The 23,984-nt window shown below is 33.5% G+C and overlaps 1 protein-coding gene and 2 long non-coding RNA genes across 4 annotated transcripts; all 3 read left to right on the top strand.

The window, feature by feature from the left end:
• Positions 1–439: 439 nt before the first annotated feature.
• LOC115707527 (uncharacterized) lies at positions 440–2,190 on the top strand. The gene is made up of 2 exons (XR_004009752.2): positions 440–690; positions 1,480–2,190. It is a non-coding gene; the product is annotated as an uncharacterized LOC115707527 (long non-coding RNA).
• A 3,261-nt stretch (positions 2,191–5,451) lies between these two features.
• Positions 5,452–9,685, top strand: LOC115715002 (uncharacterized). Its single transcript, XR_009685396.1, has 3 exons — positions 5,452–5,864; positions 6,025–6,249; positions 7,962–9,685. It is a non-coding gene; the product is annotated as an uncharacterized LOC115715002 (long non-coding RNA).
• A 10,524-nt stretch (positions 9,686–20,209) lies between these two features.
• On the top strand, positions 20,210–22,674 carry LOC115707368 (uncharacterized). 2 transcript variants are annotated; one of them, XM_030635312.2, is made up of 3 exons: positions 20,210–20,744; positions 21,571–21,680; positions 21,828–22,674. In XM_030635312.2, the coding sequence occupies exons 1-3, from the start codon at positions 20,738–20,740 to the stop codon at positions 22,533–22,535; spliced, it is 825 nt and encodes a 274-aa protein (XP_030491172.2). In that variant the 5' UTR covers positions 20,210–20,737; the 3' UTR covers positions 22,536–22,674. The 2 variants fall into 2 exon arrangements, with proteins under 2 accessions (XP_030491172.2, XP_060963266.1); XM_061107283.1 differs by lacking the exon at positions 20,210–20,744 and adding an exon at positions 20,753–21,440.
• The last annotated feature ends 1,310 nt before the right edge of the window (positions 22,675–23,984 follow it).

Genomic DNA, 23,984 nt, shown 5'->3' with positions numbered 1-23,984 from the left:
AATTTTTTCGGTGACTTTTTCGGTAAAATTTATTATTGTTTTAAAAATATGAGTTTTTTTTTTCTTTCAAAAATATGGCATAAAAAAGTACATATAAATATAAAAAAAATAAAAAAACCCATAACCTCATGGTATTATTTATTTATACCATAAAAAAATAAAGTTTTATAATTTTTTCATATATTGTGTAATTTTTAATTTCGAGATTATGTTGTTTCTATTTTTATAAATTGCCATTAAAATAATGTACTCTTATAATTTTTTTTTGTATATTGTTTCATTTTTACTTTCGAAATTATGTTAGTTTCTATTTTTATAAATTAATGAATAAAAAGTTTATAAAAGTATAAGTGAATAAAAAGTATAAATGGGAAAAAAAAAATGTAACATAAATATCAAAATATAACCTATTCAAGAATTTAACACATCCCTTCGAAAAAGAAAAGCTATACTCAAAAACTGTTATACCTCCAACATTTATGGGAGATTCTCTTTTTATCAATTAAACCTCCCTAACAAAAAACAAATTGTAGTTACCAAAAAAAAAAACAACCCTTATTTCATTTTTATTCTCTTCTATATTTCTTCTCTAGCCGCCTCCAAAATTTTTACTCACTACCAATAACCATTTCCGGCCATTCACTACACTGCTCGCCTCTATTGTCGCCGCCGGTCAAAGATCTACTTCAGGTTTCTCTATTGTTTTTGTGTTTTTCTTTTAATTATGTTTTATTTGCTTGATTGTCATTATTGTTTATTGTCTCTTTTTCTTGAATGTTTTTATGATAATCTTGTGTTGTGTGTTTTTTCTTTTCTTATTTGGACTTTAATTTAGCTTTATGGCTTTATTTTTTGTTGTTAAAGTAACTTATCAATGCTGAATAGCGTCTGCAAATCCATAGAAATGCTTAATTTATAGCCATTGCACAGGAATAGAAACCCACCTTTAGAGGATTGAACAGTAATTGAAATGTGGCAATAGTTTATGTTCATTGGTAGAAACTGAAATTTAGGTCTTCTTACCAACCACATTTTCACTGTTATTATGGGCCTGTAAATAATCACATGAACATCATTAGTTTTAGAGTAAATTTAGGACCAAATGCTACCTGATTAAATGCATGTTGAAAGAGCCTATTTGGGAAGTCACAGACATGGACTTTTTTTTCCCTCTTTTATATATATGTAAGAGATATTAGTGAAGTGATGGAGTATCGAAAGTACTATTAGTGTGATACACATCAAATAAAATAAACTTCATACATTAGGTATCTTATTGTTGAAGTGTGGTGCTTTATGAAATTGACTATATCATTTTACCATCTTTATTGGACCTTAGCTATATAATTAACATTATTGCTGAATACATGTACGTGCACTAGTAAACTAGAGTACATGTAAATATTGCCAAATACCATTATGAAATAAAAATATTGTTACATGAATTTATATTTACATTTACAAAATTCTTTTTTGTAGAGATACCAATGCTGTGAAGTTTTGCATTTGAAGAATTCGATCAAATTTAGAGCAAACGTTAGATAGGATTATCATGAGCACTACTGCTACAGGAGAGCATGAAACCTTATTTGAGCAACTCAAGAGTACTGATGAGTCAGTGACGCTTGATAAATTTTCTGACGAGAGAAATAACAAGAGATCAATTAAACGACTTGAGAAACAAATAAAAAAAATGAAAAGAAAAAATCAAACGAAGGAACAAGAATTTGTAAAATTACTTGAAGTAATTGTTCGTCTTGTTGAGGTCGTGGAGTTTGGAAGTAGAAGTAATGACATATCTAATGTGGATAGGGAAACTCCAAATTCTAGTATACCAGATGTTATTAAAGTGTTAAATTCCTTACCTGGAATTGAGATTGGGAGCAATTTATATTTCTTTGCAACTCGCTTGTTTATAGTGAAAGAAAAAAGAGAGATATTTCTTTCACTTGAAAATCCCAATCTCAAGCTTGACTGGCTCAAGTATGAGCAAAAGATGTTTATTTCATCAAAAAATCATGAACTCAACTCAAGCTTAATTGGCTAAGTATGAACATCATGTTACAGCTATACGTCTACCGCTCTAGTATAAGTATGATGCTTAAATTTATAGTATTTGTTTTTAAACCTTGTGTTATGACTATTTAATGTATGTTTTCCATATTATTATGAGTACTAGTATTTGTTTTATCAACTTCGTGTTATATTGTTTATGGCTCTTTAGTACACATGGTTTGTTATATCATTACGAGTAATATTTGCGTTTATAATTTTGTATTCTTATATGGGTGGTTGTATATGTGTCTTGATAGAAATTAATTAATCTATTTTTTTTCCTCCTTTTAAATTGACAATCAAATTAAAGTCAGTAGGTTTTCAAACAAGAAAAAAATGGTAGATAGTGATAAGGAGATTGAGTTACAACTTACAATGGGATGTTTATGGTGGAGAAGATGTTTACGTTGAATTATAAGACAGTAGGGTTCAAGTAGAATATTTGCTCTTGAAATATAATAAAGTAGAATATTATCTTATTAAAACACTAGCGATTTCAACATTACAGATGGTTGATATTTTAATTAGGGGTGACAAATCTTCCGCGTATTTTATTCAGGTCTTAAATTTATTGAAAAATTACCTACACAAATACGATTTGCATAAATTTTGTATCGTGTTGAACCTGTAAAAATTGCTGATCAAACACGACTTGTATAATTTTTTTTTTTGGACATAGTAAGATTTGAAGTTGGACTCCTTAATGTTATGTGAAGATCTCTCTTCTGTGAATAGAAAGAGATGTTGTACCATTTTACTTTTGGTATAGCAAACTTTGAAAATTGTATTTGCAACTCCGGATTGTTATTTTTCTTTTTTACAAAAAATTTGAACTTTCTGCAAGAAAAAACTACTTGATTTGAAGGGGTTTTTTATTTTATTTCTTCTTCTTCTTCTTCTTATTATTTGGTGAACAATTTGATTTAAATATAATTTTTAACTTGGTCTACATGTCTAATATGAGGAAAGTGTTAAGGGATAATTAATTAATTATGTGTGCTAAATTACAATGCTTGGTAGTATGAGGACTTTGACAGTCAAAGTTTTGACTGTGGATTAATTTGAGTGTGCTTTTCTTAATTATTGTACTAGAGCATTGTTATTGGGCATCAGTGGTGCCTAGCACCCTTAAGACGTCTCGCCTTGCGATTGGCTAGCGATACTCCCTAAAAATTATTATATTAAACTATATGAAACCCGATATTTAATTAGATTAATAGCAATATTGACACGTAAGAGGGTGCTTGACACCACTAGTGCCTTTTAGCATTTCTTTTTTTTTTTTGAAGTATTCGTATTCCATTACCTTAACATTGAAGTGGATGAGAAATTTGATGGTTTATTTTCCATTGTATTTGTACTGATTATTTCAATACTATATTGATCATTGTTATTTTTTTTAATATATTTTAACTCAAGTTGAATATATGTTTATCTAATTGCTTTGTTCTACAAATTGAGGTTTTTATTTTCCTTTACTTTTTTTTTTTAAAAACAAAAATTAAAAAAAAGCTTCAAAGGTTTAAGTAGATCATTTAGTTTTCTATATTATGTAAAATGTTAAAGATGGGGAAATTTCTATTATCTATTGTTTGAGGCCGAAAGCCAACTTTGGGTAACAATGTCTCTTAAAAAAAAGGGAAATTATAGTAAATGGCCCCAAATTATAGAAGTATGTTAGTTTATGTCATCTTTTCAAAAAAATATAGTAAATGGCCCTAAATCATAAGACTATGTTAGTAAATGTCCTTATTTTAATTTTTTTTTTTATTATTTTTTTTAGAATTAGAAGCAAATTATTTATACATTATGGTATATCTATATTAGTTTTGTTAAAATCTTTTTTATTTTAAAGTTATGTCAATTTTTTTAATTTTTTATGAGTTGTTTTGGGTTGTTGGTATATAGATTTTGTTGTACGGTATATTTCTATTTTGTTGTATGGTATATTATTATTCTGAGATGATATTTATTTTTTATTATGATATGTATAATAGTGGTATATAATTTTATTAGCATAATAAAAATATTTTAATGTATGTATATAATTTTATTGCCATGCTACATATATTTAATTATTATTTTTATATTTTTTGATTGTATGATTATTTATTTTAAATAATATTTTATTAGTTTTATTTTATTATATACAATGGTCATGGTATATATATTTTAATTGTGGTATATAATTTGGTTAGCATAGTATACATACATATATATATGTATTAGTAATCTATATTTTTATTATTATTATTTTTTGTATATATATTTTGGTGTATGGTATATGTATTTTTTGTTATATGGTATATAATTTTTTTTAAATAATATTTAAGTTTTATTTTCTATTGTACTTTTGTTGACATTATATATAATTTTATTAGCATCCTATATATTTTTATTTTTATTTGTTGTTATTATTATATATATTTTTATTGTAAGGTATATATTTTATGCTATATGGTATATAAGTTTTATTGTATAGTATATCATTTTATTTTAGATGATGCATGTTTAGTTTTTATTTTAGTATACATAAATGTGATACATAATTTTGTTAGTATGATATATATAATTTTTTTAATAATATTATATTATTTTGTTTTATTTTTTATTGTAAGTATATACGTTTTATTGTATGGTATATGATTTTTGTTGTCTATAATATATTATTTATATTTAATATGATATTTAGTTTCTATTTTATTGTATATAAATTTTTTGGTATGTATTCATATTTTAATGGTGATATATATAATTTTGTTAGCATGATATATATATTTTTTGAGTATTAATTTAGTATTGTTATAATTTCGTTGTGGTATATAATTTTATTACTACGGTATATTAATTTTCTGTACTACGATATATCTAATACTGCTGTATATATTTAAATGATTTAATATATTTATTTATTTTTGTTACAATATAATAATATGCAATACTAAAAAAACTTATGTAACTTAATTTTGTTATTATATATATTTTTTTAAAAAATAATAAAATTAAGTTACATAATTTTTTTTAGCATTGCATATTATTATATTGTAACAAAAATAAATAAATATATTTTGTTATTATTATATATATAATAACAAAATTAAGTTACATAATTTTTTTTAGTATTGCATATTATTATATATATATATTTTAAAAAAATATGTGATAAATCTATTTTTATAATTTTTATTAATTAATTTATTAGATTTGGCCGTTTTCTTAATTTTTTTAAAAAATGGATATTTACTAACTTAGTTACCAAATTTAGGACCATTTTGCATCTCAACCCTAAAAAAAAGAAAAAGAAACACTCAATAATCCCATTTAAGAAGCCCTAATATATATATATCTATGCCTATATAACAGAATTCTTGGTTTTTTGAGAAATTTATGGGTCACTTACTTTTTATTTATATTAAAATTTGTTGGTTTAACTATTTTTTTTTACTTTCCTCTTTTTAGACGGAAGGCTAACCATTCCGTTAACCATTCTTCTCTTTCACGCTATTTTCAATTGGTCCCAATTAGAATTTTACTCTCAATTCCAATCGAGTTAAACTCAGGATTTGGCGATCGATTAAACTCAGAATTTTACCTTTTTCTTCTATTTTTATGCATCTTTTTCTCACTACTGGCACTATCAACCCACTATTTTATCGTCCTGCTCCATAGGCGGCAACTTTATTGATTTCGGCACCAATAACTTTCTTGGAAGGGTTTCGCGAGTCGATCACCTTGCCTATGGCTGAGATTTCGACAACCGGCGCCCACCGACCGGTTGTTAAATGGAAGAATCCCAGTTGATTATTTTGGTGAGTTGATAGTCTCTTGATTATTTTCTATTTAGTTAGTGAGAATAATGGTAAAAAAATGTTAATTTTTATCTATCAGAAACGATGCATTTTTCTTCTTTTTTTTGCTATTTCTTTTTCTCTTCAATAATATATGTCCCTTATAAACTCAATGTTGCAGAAGGATGGTTCTCTGAAGCTTCTATAAACAGGCAGGATAATATATATCATATATAATTGTATATGAAGAATTTAGATAAATGGGTTTTATTTAAAATTCCATTAGGTAGATAATGAGGTTTTGAGAGCTTCCATCTTGGGCAATGGCACCTTTAGATTTCACTCATAATGCGATTCTTAACTATCTTAAGCACATAAGAAGAAACTGGCTTGCCTCTGCCTCCAAGTAACTATCTTTCTCTACACATTATGCATTTTAAATTAACATGTTTTGACATAATTTTAGAGTTTATAATTTAGAAAACAATGAATCTTGGCATCCATACAATATATGTGTTTTTGTTTGTATTTATGTCATGCAACAACTCTATCGTTTCACTGTTTGCTTACCCTTTTTATCCGGTAAGTGATCTCGCTCTAGCTTTTTCTCTCTCATTCCATTTGTTTGTTACTTTACTAGCTTCTTATCTTGTGGCTTTGGTATCATTTATAGTGGAGTCAAAGTCCTAGAAAGAGTGTTCTTATTTTGATTCAAACAGTGACTAATTGCTTGTTGCAAGTGAAAGAAAAGATATTGCAACTTGGACAACCATGGTTGCTCTGCTCGGTGTGCTTTCCTTTGTAATGGGTCCTGTTCAAATCATTAAGCTAAATGTTGTTCTCTACCGGCTGCTTTTTCTTTTCTTTATGGTTAATACAGTTGCTTTTACTTTGGAAGAAAATTTCTCTTGTTTTTCAATTCTGATACCTTTCAAATACAAATTTGTCATGTGGTTGGACTTGGTCACTTACTTGCATCACTATGTGGCCACGAGGACAAACTTCCATGGTTATTGAAAATGAATACACATACATAAATAATATACATTTTGTTTTAGTACGAAACTACCTCTCTGATTATCAATGTGTTGCTTAGGTACTTAGGTTTATTAATTTTTTGTTTGAGCAAAAAATAGTTATATATATTGTAGGTGGTATATGATTTCCATTAGTATAATATAAATAGTCAATCAATATGAATATATAAATTTTTACTACTGCTAATTTTATCTAAGTTCAATCTAAACAATAAAAAATGTTGAGCAATTCAATCGACTCTTTCAACTGAGGTTGAAAAAGAAAGGTAGAGTGAAATGTAGTAGAGGAAAAGGGATGGTGTTGGCCCATTCAATGGGTAAGATGCCTTCTGGTAATATCTTAACTTTCACTTTGTTATTTAGTATTTATAGGTATTATATTGCTTTTTTTCTTTTTTGTTCTAAAAATCTCAACTTAATGCTCGATTTGAGTTTGTTAGTGAAAAGGCTTATTTCCTTAATCTAATTTCTTAACTTCTCTTAATTTAGTTGACGATTCACTCAAATGGTTGTTTTTATGTGTTTCTTAATTTGTATTGACTTTGAACTAAACATAACATCACTTACAAATTGTATCATTTCTTAATCAGAATTAGGGAGTGACTACTTACTGATTGTTTTTGAGTTATTATCAATTGTCACTCTGTAGATAGCCACTGGTTGAGATTCCATTATATCTTAGATATAGTTTTTAATATCTTTATTGAATTAATGCTTGGTAATCACTCCCACTTGTTGCGGAAATGGGTCCAAGAGCTTTCTTATTGATGAAAAAGTATAATCTTATTTTTCTTATAAGCATCTCAACGATTATACCAAGTTTTATAAAAAGAATTTAAAATACATACATTTGAACTGTTTTTGGTTCTTAATTTTCATCTTTATTTTTGATACTGGGTGAAATTTTGTTAGTTTAGATCTCCATCTCTGTGTACTACTCTGTATTCTTTGATTAAGAATGTGAAAGTACATTTGATTTAATTCATCTATTATTTTTTTGCTGAGAAATTCAATTAATCTATTATTACTTTTACTTTTATTTTTTATTGTTTGAAAATTTAAGGTTTTAATTTCATTGTAGAAGTTAAAGAGATGATAAAACGAAGAATATGCAAAGAATGAGGACCTTCAAAAGATTAAACTGACATCATCACTGCTATTTTTGGGACACTGTAAGTTTGAAATAACCCACTTGAATTTGGTCATGATTTTGATTACTGCCTTTTTGGAATCCCATATCTGATACAAATTTCAATTGACTTTCTTAGTGATTATTATTTGGCTCTTGAGTAAATTTTTAGTGGCAAGTGGTCCGAGAAGGCAAGTGTTTATAGTTTTAGAATTCTTGTCTTTTAAGTAGTATGTGGAAGAAAGAACAATTCTTCCAATAAAAGTCCAAACCCCTGTTGTGCAGATGGTAAGCTCTTTGTTTCAAACATAGGTTAAAGACGGTCATAAATAATGTGATAAAGACCATTATGTAAAGGTTTGGAGCCATTATGGAAGCAGTACACTTGGTGAATTAGTTGATCCAAGCCTAGGAGGTAATTTTCAAGCCGAGGAGCATCTTGGTTGCTCCAAATTGGGCTAATTAGTGTACAAGCCTCTGTTGAGCTACGACCATGCATTTATTGTGGATCTGCTTACCGAAAATCATGAGATTCCGTAGCCAACACAACCACCTTTTTTTGAGCTCAATCTCCACAGAAATTGGCCATGGCATCTCTTCTAACTAATACTATTCTTCTAGGCGTGAATCTAACACGCAGTCCTCTGGGAACAAGATGAAATGATCATTTATTTTCTTCTTTCTAAATCACTTTGTGTATTGCTTCCACATTCTATACATACAAGGCTCCATTGGATCAGTATTTATATAATAAAAAAGTTATATAATATTAAATTTTTAACATACATAACTCATAACATTGATCAGGTATATAAACTTAAATAAATATCGATAATTTCTTTTATGATATAATATTGAATTTTTTAACATACGTAACTCATATTTTAAAATGATATTAAAAAATCTCAATCAGGCTTTCTATAACATGTTATGATTCATGTAATACGAAAATTATATTCTACAATGACAATGAAGAAAATGAATGTGAGAATCGAAATTGCGGAAAAAGATGTCTTCTTACACCACGGTAAAAGCATTATATTTAAATTGACATTTGAACTTAAGTTACATTCATACCAACGTTTACATATTCTGTATGGATCATTAGTGCAAAGACATATGTTCAACTCGACAATGGTACTTAAAAACTAGATGCTGTGATGTTCGGAGATGTTGCAGAAAATATATTATCATGTATTGCAGTTCAATTAAAATCGTATTCAACTAAACTGCTGAGCCCATAGAAGATTAAGATAACGTTTCATTATGCTTAGTTTTATTTTTCATAAGGTTTTCTATATTGAAACTTTAACTAATAATTCTTTTTCCTTATTTTAAGATGACATTTTTTCATTCATTTCATTACATAATATTTTCTTTAAATTTTCCAAAATACATATATTGATCCTTTTAATTTTCTCGAAACCAAGAGTAAATGTTAAAGTCATGTGCTGATATGACTTATCATAAATTATTTCATCACATTAAGGATAATTATTATATGAGTATGAATATATTGAGATAAATTTACTGGTTATTATTAATAACAATATGTATATCATAGGTTTATATACACAATTATGGCATTCTTAACAACCTTACTTTTATAAAACAAATCGTTTAAAAAATAATTTACAATTAGTTACCGAATTCTTAAACAAAAACATCTTAAATAAAACTAATATTTACGTGGCTCGCCACGTAACTTTCATCTAGTATATATATATATAAAAGTTAATTAGGAATTTTGTCCCCAAACTTAGATCGATATGTACTAAATTATGTTCACTGAACGTTTGTTGAAAATTTCCTTCGAACTATTGAAATTGTTGGATTTAAATTTTTTTATTCATATAGATGAAAATTTAGGAGTCATGATTTAGTACATATCAAAGTTCAGGGGCACAATACGATAAATATCAAAGTTTGGGAGGCACATGGTCGATAGATGGACAATTGACACGTTAGTCAAATTGAATGAAATTAGAGAGAATTCTTTAAATCCAACAATCTCAATAATTCAATAGAAATTTTTTAACAACCTAAAAAATTAAGGTGTGATTTAATACATGTTAAAGTTTGGAGGCAAAAATTCTAATTAACCTATATAAAATTTTCTCAAGGTTAGCTGCATAAACAACCCAACAACTCCTCTCAAACTCTCTCGTACTCTCTCTCATCTCTTTCTCCGCCAGCCCCTGCCACCTCCCCGACCACCAGCATCCAGCATCCAGCACCCCTTCTCGCGTTCTCAACGATGACAACCTCTCTTGCACTCTCTTTCTCATTCTCGATGGCAACGACGTCATTCTCGACACCAAAGGTGGGTAGCGCCTCTCACACTCTAATAAATCTTTCATTCTCGAAGGCATGGGAGAACTCTCTTCTCGACAACGACCTAGTTGATGAGAGCCATGTTGATAATGTTTGATGCATATTGTTATTAATTTCACGACCTAGTCTTTGTGTCATCATAGGTATATCAGGTGAAAGACCTAGAATCTGTACAAGAAGTGAATTAAATTTGAGCCCTGGTATTATGGTGGTTATCAAGTGCGACTACTCGGTTTCGGATGTTGTCTTCTATGAATGGTATTGAGAGCTAGGGGTCTAGTGGACGGTGTGATATGCATTTGACGCTTGATTTTGTGATTCTTTGTGGTCTCTCTACTTTGTTTATACATTTTGATAATAGTGATTAGATATTTTATTTTTAAAAGCTAAACATGCAGAAATTTTTATTAAACCAAGGGTCATTTGATATTAGTTGTTTTCATACTGAACTTTATAAGCTCACCCCCTATTTTCTCACTTTCCAAGAACTCAATTTGATGCTAGTGGATGAGAATGGTACTGTTGAGGAAGAAAATCATTATTAGTTTAGTCTTATTCTACTACAAGGGTCAAAGTGTGACATTTGACCACCCAAGTTATGAATATTACATATCTGCCACGGCCTAGGGCTTGGGTCGTGACACAAATTGAAAGTCCTAATTTCTACCAGTTCATATTGATGATTCTTAGCAGATTAATTCTATGTTATGAATTAGAATTTAAAAACAATGAACACAGAATTTACAAGCTTCCTCTGCATTGGAAACGCATTCCAACCGAGTAGTGCTTGGGTTCCCTTGAACCGGGTACAGTAACTTTCACTAAACAATCAATTCAATTACAATATCCAGTTCTGATTCTTCAAATCAAACAAAGTAATCTAAATTGACTTTTATACAAAGTTACCTAATGCTTGAACAACCTCAAGCTTTGAGATCTAAACACATTTAGATCTCAAACACAAGAAACACACAGCTGAACAACCTTCAGCAAAGAATCTGAACTCCCTTCAGATCAAGCAGATTTGAACTTCATCTTCAACCTCAGGAAGATCTCTCGAACTTCAATCTGCACAAACAAGAACAAAAACAGAAAATATGTTGCCCTAGCAGAGCAAGAATCAAGAAGAAGATTCTAACAGAAGAGAGTTAGTTAGTACAACGGTTTTGATCGAATTTATATACTAAAGATAATAAACCAGACTAACTAACCAACCAGCAAAGTACAGCTGGCACACTCTAACAAACTAGCAGAAAGCTGACATGGCACTAAAATGATATTAGTGAAAAACAGATGCAACTAACTCCAGAACAGATGTTAGAGACAACAAATACTGAACAAAAGCAATATCTAATTTGCCACACAAAACATGACACTTACAATCTCCCCCTTGGCAAATTATGATCAACGACAAACCACATTGAAATCATCAACAGTTTAGACATACGCAATACTAAAACACAGCCAGTATCCACAATATTAACACAAACCCCAAAAAAAACTGTGTACAATGTTTATATCAAAAGGTAAGAACAAAGTTTATATCAAAAGGTAAAATAACTCCCCCTCGATGATCATAATCAATCACTGCTGGAATATGAGACCAGAGGAGCACCAAGAATCCTTGAGTCACCACCATCTGGAGCAGAGACCGGAGCCACATTGGAAGGCTCCCCCTGAACAGCTGCCACATTTGAGGGCTCCCCCTGGACTACAGCAGTGTGTGACGACTCCCCCTGAATACCAGTCCCAATATCCTCGCCTTGTTGAAACCAGGAATCAATCTCTTTGTCAATGCCAGCTGATGAAGAGACACCCTGAGCACCTTGAACATCAGCAGAGAAAGGGACGGGAGTGGCTGCAGACATTTGTGGCTGACTTTGTCCAGCAGATGGGTCTATGGCGGCAGGAGATGGAGAGAGACCAGGAGCAGGCTGATGCTGGTCAGATTCATCTGCAGAAGAGCTAGACACAATCCCCTGAGTATGAACAGCTGGAGAAGCTTCAGATTCCTTGAGTACATTGGCCATAGCAGTGAGAACATCAATGACCGATTTTTCAAAGCGACGTTGCCTGAGTTGGTCACGAGCATAGGAGGTGGCCAGATCAGTGACTGTGGCGAGCAACTGAGAATGCCAATTAGTGGAAGCAGCCCCATCTCGTGAAGAGGAAGGAACAGTTGTTGCAGCAGGTGAATCTTCCATTAGTGAAGCCCCAACAGCAGAAACATCCATGACTGATAGTGGAAGTGGTTTGCTATGCACAGGATTAAAGGATTTACCAATGGATGGAACCGGAAGAAGTTTGTCTTGCTCATAAACAACTGGAGAACCTCTTTTAACCACTCTGTTGATCAAGCTGGGATAAGGTAGGGTATGTTTGATACTTTTGGCAGAGGCAGAACTCATAATTCGATCATACATGAGTGTTGGAAGATCAATGCTGACCCCAGTACCTAAGGCATACAGAAATCTAGCTGTATTGTAGTTGATTGTGGAAATGTGAGAGGGGGCGGAGACGAGTCAGACTCAGTGGGAGGCATGGGGGAAGTGGTGGATGAGGGGGGAGCCTTAGTCGAGGCAAAGGGAATGGACATTGACCTAGTAAACCTTCTCGGAAGACTTACAGAGGAAGAAGGCTTACCTGGGATTGGTGTGCATGGAGGCGATTCTGACCTAGTGGGAGACGAGTGTGGTTGCACCGGTGGTGAGAGAGACGACGAGCCATCGCCAGTTAACGCAGACGTTTTCACGAGACGCCCTGCCTTTTTGCCCATTGTTGCACAACCAAGGCACCCCAGAAACAGTAAAATCCACAGAGAAGTTGAACTGAGCTTAAGAAGATGAATAGTTTGAGTTGACAAGTTTGGTGAAAGCAAATGATGGTAAAAACAGATATTTATTACCATTTATGGAAAAAGACCAAACTGCACTGATCATTATATAGAATGAAGCCCAAGCCCATTAACAAAAGAACAAAAAAAAACAACAGCCCAACTTGAGATAGGCAATACGTACCAAAAAAAAAACGACTTAGAGAAAAAAAAATTGTGAAAATTACCACATGTGAAAACAGACACTCAATTTGTTAAAACAATATAGCTCTTCAGAAACAAACACCCATGCTTTGAAAGACAATCTGTAAAAAGAACACCTACACAGGACAACAGCACTTAGAGCACAGGTAAGTTAGTCAATAAGATTTGAGAACAACAGGGATCAATATCATATGCATGAGAGGATAACAATTGACATATGAGCAAGGATGAATCACCCAACTACCATTTGTGTGTGAAGTGACCTCATGTGAAGCACCAAGAAGTTGATCAAGGCACTTCACTCATCTCAAACAAGACACTCAAAAGAAAAGAGAGTTGACTTGCCCCAGTTTTTTGTTTATTTTTTTAAAAAAATTCCTTTCCCTTTTTCTAATGATTGATAGACACACACACTCTGGGTTTTGCCAACCAGTTGAGGCTTTCACTCTTTCAGGGAGATGTAGCCGTCATCCTTTAAATTTTTCTCTGAGAGTGACTCGAAAAGGAGCAAACTTTCCTAGGCACTCAAAGGTACAAGGATAGCTCTTCCCATTTCATCCAAGAAAGGTAGCCTTTGCAACTGGGGTAGTGAATGATTCTTCCCTAGACACAGCCAATTAATAATCCAAACACCATGTGAACTCCCTAGACTTAGAATATTGACCAACTTACCATAGCCAGAGGTTGTTGACTCATGTAAGATGCAACTTCCACAAGATCAGATAGTGCAAACTCCAATGGAGTTGCGAAGATGAGCAAAGGTGTGAGAATCCAGAGCCTTGGTGAATAAATCAGCAAGTTGAGCACCTGTGGACACATGAGTAATAGTCAACAATTTAGATTCAACCATATGTCGAATGAAATGATAACGTATGTCTATATGTTTTGTACGTGAGTGCTGAACTGGGTTTTTAGAAATGTTAATGGCACTTGTACTATCACAATATAGGACCAATGAGTTCTGTGGAAACCCATAATCAGTAACCATTTTATTAAGCCAGATCAGTTGAGTACAACAGCTTCCAGCTGCGATATACTCAGCTTCTGCAGTGGAGAGGGAAATGGAGTTTTGTTTTTTGCTTAACCATGACACAAGGTTATTTCCCAAGTAAAAACACCCTCCCGACGTACTTTTCCTATCATCTAAGCTCCCAGCCCAATCGGAGTCACTGTATCCAACAATAGACATGTTGGTATCTCTGGAGTACCACAAGCCAAACTCTGAAGTGCCAGATAGGTATTTAAAGATACGCTTAACAGCAGACAGATGAGACTGTTTGGGATTAGCTTGATAACGAGCACACAAGCCTACACTAAAGCAAATGTCAGGTCTACTGGCTGTCAAATATAGAAGACTACCTATCATTCCTCTATATAGGGTGGGATCAACAGACTCACCAGACTCATCTCGGCTAAGTTTGGTAGTAGTACTTAAAGGGGTAGGGGCATGTTTAGTGTGATCTAAGCCAAACTTCTCAAGCATTTTTCTAACATATTTGGACTGTGAGATAAAAATACCTTGATCAGTTTGCTTAATCTGTAGACCTAAAAAGAAACTCAGATCCCCTATAAGACTCATTTCAAATTCACTAGTCATGAGATCAACAAATTTGACAACTTCCTTTTCACAAGTAGACCCAAAAATGATGTCATCAACATAAATTTGAGCTACAAAAATACCTGGTTGCAAGAGCTTAATAAAAAGAGTGTTATCAGCAGTACCTCTGGCAAACCCATTTGCAAGAAGGAAGGAGGTTAACCTGTCATACCATGCTCTAGGAGCTTGTTTAAGCCCATATAGAGCTTTCTTGAGTTTATAGACATGCTCTGGGAACTTCGGGTCCTCAAATCCTTTGGGCTGTTTCACATAGACCTCCTCCTGTAGGACTCCATTGAGAAAGGCACTTTTGACATCCATTTGGTGAAGTTTGAATTTCAAGAAGCATGCCACAACTAACAGTAACCGAATAGACTCAAGTCTAGCCACGGGTGCAAAAGTTTCTTCAAAATCAACCCCTTCCACTTGATTGTAGCCTTGAGCAACTAACCTGGCCTTATTTCGAACCACTGTCCCGAACTCATCAGATTTGTTCTTGAAGAGCCATTTGGTTCCTATAATGTTTACTCCATCAGGTTTAGGAACTAGGATCCACACTCGGTTTCTTTTGAACTGCCCCATTTCATCCTGCATTGCATTGTTCCAGAATTCATCCAGAAGAGCCTCAGTTACATTTTGAGGTTCTACCAGAGACACATAGCAAGCAAATGCAATAACATTTAGCACCTTGCGACGAGTGACCATAGTTGCATTTGGGTCCCCAATGACAATTGTGGGAGGATGAGCTTTTTGAATCCAAGACGGGGGACCCTTCTTATATAATCGAGAGTGAGGTGAGGACATTGCATCCTTGCTGATGGGCTGAGGTGCTGAGATGGCGTCATCTCCCATAGAATCAACAGATGAGGTGCCATCATTTGCAGATGAGACTGGTTGGCTGTCAGATGGTGTTATCTCTGGTGTTTCTTGATTAAGTGTAACCAGAGGGAGTGATGGGATACATGGGTCATGGGAATCGTCCTCTCCAGATCCAAACCCATTGTCTGACACCTCCAAGTCGTCAAACTTTACATTCATTGACTCCATGACTGTAAAAGTTCGTTTGTTGTACACCCTATACGCACGGCTGTTAGTCGAGTATCCAAGGAAAATTCCTTCATCACTCCGAGCATCAAATTTTCCAAGATGATCACGATCATTGAGTATGTAACAGGTACACCCAAATATATGTACATGGCTCAGATTAGGAGTCTTGCCTTTCCACAGTTCGTAAGGAGTTTGAGATGCACCAGTTCGCAGATGAACTCGATTACATATATAACATGCAGTATTGACAGCTTCGGCCCAAAACCGGATAGCCACACCCTTTGCACACAGCATGACCCGAGCCATCTCCTGAAGAGTTCTATTTTTGCGTTCTACGATCCCATTCTGCTGTGGAGTCTTAGGTGCAGAGAACTCATGGCTAATACCCATTTTATTACAGAATTGAGCAAATATGTCGTTTTCAAATTCCTTCCCATGATCGCTTCTGACCCGATAAACCTTGCCAATGGTGACACCCTTTTCATTTTGCAGCTGCAGACACAGAGAGGAGAAGGCTCCAAAGGTATCTGATTTTTCTTTGAGGAAGTTTACCCAAGTGTATCTTGAGAAGTCATCTACACACACCATCACATACCGTTTCCCCGCAATGCTTGCAGTTTGCATTGGACCCATTAGATCAACATGAACTAATTCCAGTACTTTGGAAGTAAGGAGGGCATTTATAGGAGGATGAGAGGACTTAATTTGTTTACCTTGTTGGCAGGGACCACACACCCTATCTCCACCCAATCTGAATTCAGGAATCCCACGGACAGCTTTGATGGAAACAATCTTCTTTAAGTCTCTGTAGTTTAGGTGCCCCAGTCTGTAGTGCCATAAATCAGGTTTATCCAAGAACACCCTGTGGCATTTTACTTGATTGGTCAGAACATAGCAGTGATCAGCCGTTCTGTTCCCTGTGAGAACTGTTTTCCCATCAGATGAGACTAAGCATTGTGTCTTGGTGAAGTTCACATCATAGTTAGCATCACATAGTTGACTGATGCTAATTAAGTTTGCTTTCAGTCCTTTCACGAATAGCACGCCTGTCAGAGAGAAGACATCCAAGAGATCTAGATCACCCTGCCCCATAATCTCCCCTTTATTTCCATCACCAAAGGTGACAAAACCTTCTTTGGATGAATGAAAGTTCTTAAGATCATTGCAGGAACCTGTCATGTGTCGTGAGCATCCGCTATCAAAGTACCAGCAGTTATCTTTCATAGCTGACAGGGAGGTGTGAGCAACAAGAGCCAGATTTTCACGTTTGGATTTCCTCTTCTTCTTAGTTCCGTGTTGTGGGGCAAAAGAGAAATTACCGTGGCCAGATTTCCTATTGATAAGGTTTGTCAAGTAAGTTCGGAGTTTGTAACATCTTGGCCTGATGTGTCCTCTTTTATTGCAGAAGTGACACGTTGGAACAAATCGATCAACCTGTTTGTCTCTTGATTTTTCACTCATAGGACCTCTTTTGACAGAGTTGGGCTTAGATTCATCAGGTTTTTTCTCTGGTTGATCATCCTTGATGGTAGTAGAGGCAGATACAAACTTTATTTTATCACCAGAGGATGAAGCTGAGTTATCTTCAATAGTCAAATCATTCCCTTGATTGTATAACAGTTTGTATCCAATAGATGTTCTGTCTCCATACGGCTTCTGATTTTGGAGAGCTTGATTCAGTGCAGCAGTGCCCGAGGGAACATGAGAAAGGGACTGCTTTGCTCTCACAAGTTCAGAAGTCAATTTGTATATCTCACTGTCTTTGGAACACAACTCCAATGTCATCTTCTTGAGCTTATCTTCTAGTTCACATTTACTATCATCAAGAGCTTTGTTCAGATCTTGTAGTTCCTTCACTCTCTTAGCCATATAGCCCCATTGGGCAAACATTTCCTCATAAGCCTTATTTTTCTCATCAGCTGTTGATTCAGAATCAGACAATGAGTCATCTCCCTCAACTTCTTCAGGGACAGATTCCCTGACCATAAATGCCATTACAGACTTATCATCCTTCGATTCATCACTAGCCTCTTCTTCTTCACTATCACTCCATGTGACAGCCAAGGCCTTCTTTTTCTTAAGTGTATTTGCACATTCTGCCTGTATGTGACCAAAACCTGAGCATTCGTGACACTGAATCCCTTTTCCTTTCTTTTCTGGTTGTTGGGATTGTCGGTTAGGACCAGGGAAGTTCCTTCCAGTAGAATTTTCCTTATTACCAGAATTAGATTTCTTGAAGTTCTTTTTTAAGAATCGGGCATAATTCTTTGCCAGGAGGGCCAGATTCGCATCTGTAAAAGATTCAGACAAATCAACTTCCTTAGAGTTTTCTTCCTTATGGATGAAAGCAACTCCCATTTCGATCTTCTCCTTCTCAGAACTCTTGGTTTTCTTCCCTTTCTCCCATCTCTCAAGAGTTAACTCATAATTTTGGAGTGACCCAATCAATTCGTCTAGATCAAGTGCTTCAATATCTCTGCTTTCTTCAATAGACGTTACTTTGGACATGAATCTTTTTGGAAGAACACCTAGTAGCTTTCTCACCAATTTCTTGTTGGAGTAAGTTTTGCCAAGAGCATAGGATTCATTGGAAATGTCACACAGCTTAGCATGAAATTCTGAGACGGATTCATCTTCCTCCATTGACAGATTCTCAAAGGATTTTGCTAGAGATCGAAGTCGAGCCTTTTTAACAGCATCAGTTCCCTCATTCTTGATTTTCAGCTTTTCCCACGCATCTTTGGCAACTTCACAGTTCGAAATAACTTTCAGTTGATTAGTCGAGACAGCATTGAAGAGGGCATGAAGAGCTTTGGAATTGAAATTAGCTCGTTCCATTTCGTCAGTAGTCCATTCACTGGATTTTTTGATCTTGTCCCCTTCTTCATCAGTAACAGTAGGAGGTGACCAACCTTCAAGAATCGCCATCCGTACTCGTTCATCCACAAATTTCTTCAAGAAAGCTCTCATCTTTGTCTTCCAATAAGGATAGTTAGAACCTTCCAAAGACGGGGTCTCAAGTTGATCCTCCTTCTCTGAACATTTCCATTTCAGGTAGATCTGCACACACTCAGCAAAGAACTTTGTTGCACAACGAGATGAGACTCGTGGTGGGTTAGTTTTCCAGAAAATTACAGGATAAAGATTGACAGAGAAACTTAAGGATGTGCAGACAATAGGACAAATCCAAGATCGCAATTTCTTTACTTGAAAAAGTAGGCTCTGATACCAATTGAAAGTCCTAATTTCTACCAGTTCATATTGATGATTCTTAGCAGATTAATTCTATGTTATGAATTAGAAATTAAAAACAATGAACACAGAATTTACAAGCTTCCTCTGCATTGGAAACGCATTCCAACCGAGTAGTGCTTGGGTTCCCTTGAACCGGGTACAGTAACTTTCACTAAACAATCAATTCAATTACAATATCCAGTTCTGATTCTTCAAATCAAACAAAGTAATCTAAATTGACTTTTATACAAAGTTACCTAATGCTTGAACAACCTCAAGCTTTGAGATCTAAACACATTTAGATCTCAAACACAAGAAACACACAGCTGAACAACCTTCAGCAAAGAATCTGAACTCCCTTCAGATCAAGCAGATTTGAACTTCATCTTCAACCTCAGGAAGATCTCTCGAACTTCAATCTGCACAAACAAGAACAAAAACAGAAAATATGTTGCCCTAGCAGAGCAAGAATCAAGAAGAAGATTCTAACAGAAGAGAGTTAGTTAGTACAACGGTTTTGATCGAATTTATATACTAAAGATAATAAACCAGACTAACTAACCAACCAGCAAAGTACAGCTGGCACACTCTAACAAACTAGCAGAAAGCTGACATGGCACTAAAATGATATTAGTGAAAAACAGATGCAACTAACTCCAGAACAGATGTTAGAGACAACAAATACTGAACAAAAGCAATATCTAATTTGCCACACAAGACATGACACTTACACAAATCATCCTAAAATATATATTTTTTTTTATCTTCTCTCTCATCTACATAAAATTTATCATATTCTCTTAAGAAAATACTCCAATAGTTAACAACTTTAAAAATTGTCCATCATATAGTCCCATATCAAATTAAATTAATGAATTGTTAGGTCAAAAACAACTTTTTCCTAATAAAAAAATTTAAAAAAAAATCATGTGATCATTATCTATATTAAACAACACACTTTTTATAAAATTCTTAAAATTAAGAGCAAATTGCATATTGTGTTTAATGGGCAACTCAGTTGGAGATGCTCTAAAGACATAATACGGTGATGATCAATATTCGATACAAATATAATAATTTTGATCATGATACTACAATCAATGATCCATATATAATTTAATAATGGTGGGTCGTTTCCATTTCCCACGGCAATTATAGGAAAACTAGGTTAGCCACTTCCCATAGCCAACATAGGAAAACTAGTTTTTAATTTAGTCGGCAAAATGATCATGATCATAATATTTTATTGAAGATGGTGAAAGGAAGTAATTATATTGCCCGTTCAGTTATCCAAATTGTTATTTTTCTGTTTCGTAATTAATTTTATTTATGAACCCGTGCCTTCTCAGTTCTCAGATCTCTCCCAAGTAAATTTTCGAAAGAAACATGTATTTATATAGCGTACTCAAACAAAATCGGAGATCAGTAATATAATAGCTAGTACGTACTGTTTTCTGTTTCACTGCCTCATATATATAAATGGAAGGTACGTAAGTTGTATTGGTATTTATTAATAATTCATCCATATTAATTAATTTTCTGAATCTTGTATTGTAATTTAAAAATATGTACAGTTTTACAACCAGGAATATCAACATGTATTATATATAGGTTTGGAAGAGTATTTAAAGTCTTTTTTATTTAGTTGACAATAGTTAATCTATTGGTAATTTCTCGATTATAACTAGCAGTAGCAGTATTATGGGTGCGTACGAGCTAGTCTAATTTTCAAAATTTTCATGTTATATATATATGGCTATTGTTAATTACTATAGAAATATATAATTTACTATCGGGAGAAGTATTTGATAGAACGATATAATGGGTTACTTCATTATTTATTTATTTATTTTTTTTTTTTTGTAAAGACGTCTGTAAGAGTATTGCTTTCAATCAAAAACTTACAACCTAAGCACAAGTGATCACCACACTGCAAAGATTATTACATTTAAAAAATGGTAAAACCAATTCACCCCTTTCAAACTATAGTACGAATCCTGCTACACACCTCTTTTAATTTTATCTACAATGTGATGTATTGGCCTGAGAGATATATAGGTTTTTGGCGTAGGATTTGAGTGTCAGAGATTAATATTGACTTTTATATCCTCTAGGGTATAACCGAGACTAAGAGCTTCTCGGTTTATAATCTCTTAAGTCTGGATTCTAAAATCAAGATCAAGTAAGTGTTTTGTTTTTAAAATTTCTCTTTTAATTATTTTTAAGTCTCTGTTTTGGCTTTAGTGTCATTTTACTAACATTATTTGTTTTTATAGGCCCATAACATTCTATTTTTAATATTTTTTTTATAGGTCCCAAAATTCAATTCGTCTTAGGCTCATATATTTTCATGGCCGGCCCGGCAGACAACGTTCAAAACTGGAAAAAACAAGACGAAGAGCAAAATAAAAAAACTGATCAGGTGATCAAATGCATATTAATATTAAAAATTGATATTTATTTTGCTTTTGATATCTATAATACTGATCAGGTTATGAATAAGCATTTTAGATATTTATTATTGTTTTTTATTAGTCATCTGATTCTTTTGTTATACATATTTTATCAGAAACCAATAAAAAATTCCGGAGAAACAGAATTTACTACTAAATACGACAATTTGTTTGTTGACATCCAAAATATATTGGAAGGAGAGAGGTTTAAGGAGGAGAACTATGTGAGCAGCTTCGGCCCTCCTTCATGGACACCAGAGGAGATTGACTCTGCCAAAATTATCTTCAAACAATGCCTTGATATTGATCTTGATAATGTCATCCAATCGGGTAGGGATTTCGAGCTCAAGAAATCGCTTTCAATTTTGCTAAGTAGCAATGTCTTTCCCGAGAATTCTGTAGATGAGGTAACCAAATTTGTGGATGACTTTGTTCAAAGTTGCGAGCAATATGAAATGGCCAAACAAGACTTGAGAGAAATCCAAGAGAAGGAAAAGTCCATAGATGATCAGAAAACAGCTATGAAGCAATTATCTTCAAAGTTCTTGCCAATAAGGAAACAAGCAGAGGCTGTTGATCATGAAATTGCCGAACTAGAAAGACAGCTAACCGAAAGGAAAGCAAAGAAGACACGTCTAGGTAAGATGCTTCAAGTTTTGGCTGATCAAGCAACTACTTCAAAACAGTCACTTGTTAGAGATGAAGAGGATCATGTTAAGTTTTGTGAGCTCAAGAAAGAACAAGCAGAGAAAGTGATTAATGATGTGAAAACTTCGTGGGACACTTTAAAAAGTATTGGTTATTATAAGATTATGCTTTTGTAAATATAATTTCGAAGCAAGAATACTATCACTTTGTTTACAGGTTTTCTTAGATGAATGAACTTTTGTTGTGTGCCTAGTGATTCCCCAAGTGAACAAATTAACACATTTGCTTTTTGGATATTAAAAGTTTGGATTTAAATTTGAGTCTAAAATGGTGTCCTATTTTGGTTCCACATAATCTTTGAAATGTATAATAATAGTTGTATTTAATGATTTTTCCTTTTAACAAAATAAAATTAGTTAAGATTAAAATTTATTAGAGTAGATTGCTAATGTATTGAAAATAAATTATCATTATATAATTATATAGAAGATAAATAGATTAATCCTCTAATTCTCAATTGATTTTGTGAGATAAAACCTATTAATTTTAGCTCATTCCAAATTCTACAAAATTTAACCACAAATATTAATGCATTAATTTTTTATTAACTCCAAAATTTTCTTTTAGAAAAATCAAAATTATTTCTTTAAAATTAATTTTTAAACTTAAAATATGTTACTGCTGGTCCTGCACAGTAGGTGTTCGAGTGGGACAATAAAGTATAATATTAATTAAGTAGTAATGCTGTTAAGTTAATGATATCGTTTCATTACTTTTCCCTCGTAAGCCGTAACTCATTAATTATTGTTTGGAAAATTGGTATATTACATATCGTCGGTTCAGATTACAAATTAGCTAGGATGGTTTATTGGTCTTCAAAATTTAAATTGACTGGTTTATTTATAAACCTGTGTGTCTTCTCACTTATCAGTTCTATCTAAATATAAGTATTGCGGATGAAATTCATTAATCTGTCTTGATTAAAATCAATAATACAGAGGGAGTGGTTTATATATATAAACCAGCTGGAAAAGAAGGATACAACTGTTATCCTACAATTAAGGAAAAGGTTATAACAAATATAACCGACATTGACACATAACAAACAGCTAACCAATTGGGAAGGAAATCTGAAACCTATTACCCCCCCCTCAAGATGGATGGTAGATATCATGGACAGACATCTTGGTTAAGTGTGTGGTGAGTGTAGTAGAAGCTAAAGGTTTAGTAAAGATGTCAGCGAGTTGAAGTGTGCTGCTAATAGGGATAAGCCGAACAGTGTTGTTGTTGATCTTCTCACGAATGAAATGACAGTCGATCTCAATGTGTTTTGTTCGTTCGTGATAGGTGGGATTGTTGGCAATGTGGATTGCAGAATGGTTGTCACAGTAGATGAAGGCAGGGCTGGTTTGTTGAATGTGTAGATCGTGTAGAAGATAGCGAATCCAAGTGAGTTCACTGGTGGTGGCGGCTAAGGCGCGGTATTCTGCTTCAGCAGAGCTTTTAGAGATGGTGGGCTGCTTTTTAGTTCTCCATGAGATGAGGTTGTCTCCCAAAAAAATGCAGAAGCCCGTGACAGAACGCCTAGTGATTGGACAAGAGGCCCAATCGGAGTCCGAGAAACC

Source organism: Cannabis sativa, chromosome 1 (genome assembly GCF_029168945.1).
Source record: "Cannabis sativa cultivar Pink pepper isolate KNU-18-1 chromosome 1, ASM2916894v1, whole genome shotgun sequence".
Taxonomy (NCBI): domain Eukaryota; kingdom Viridiplantae; phylum Streptophyta; class Magnoliopsida; order Rosales; family Cannabaceae; genus Cannabis; species Cannabis sativa.
The sequence above is the reverse complement of the archived record's forward strand: the minus strand, read 5'-3'. Positions and strand labels throughout refer to the sequence as shown.

Bases quoted from the DNA above. Each gene is read 5' to 3' on its own strand.
- LOC115707368 (XM_030635312.2), top strand. The intron at 21,681-21,827 runs GTGATCAAATGC...ATATTTTATCAG, and splicing joins AAAATAAAAAAACTGATCAG to AAACCAATAAAAAATTCCGG.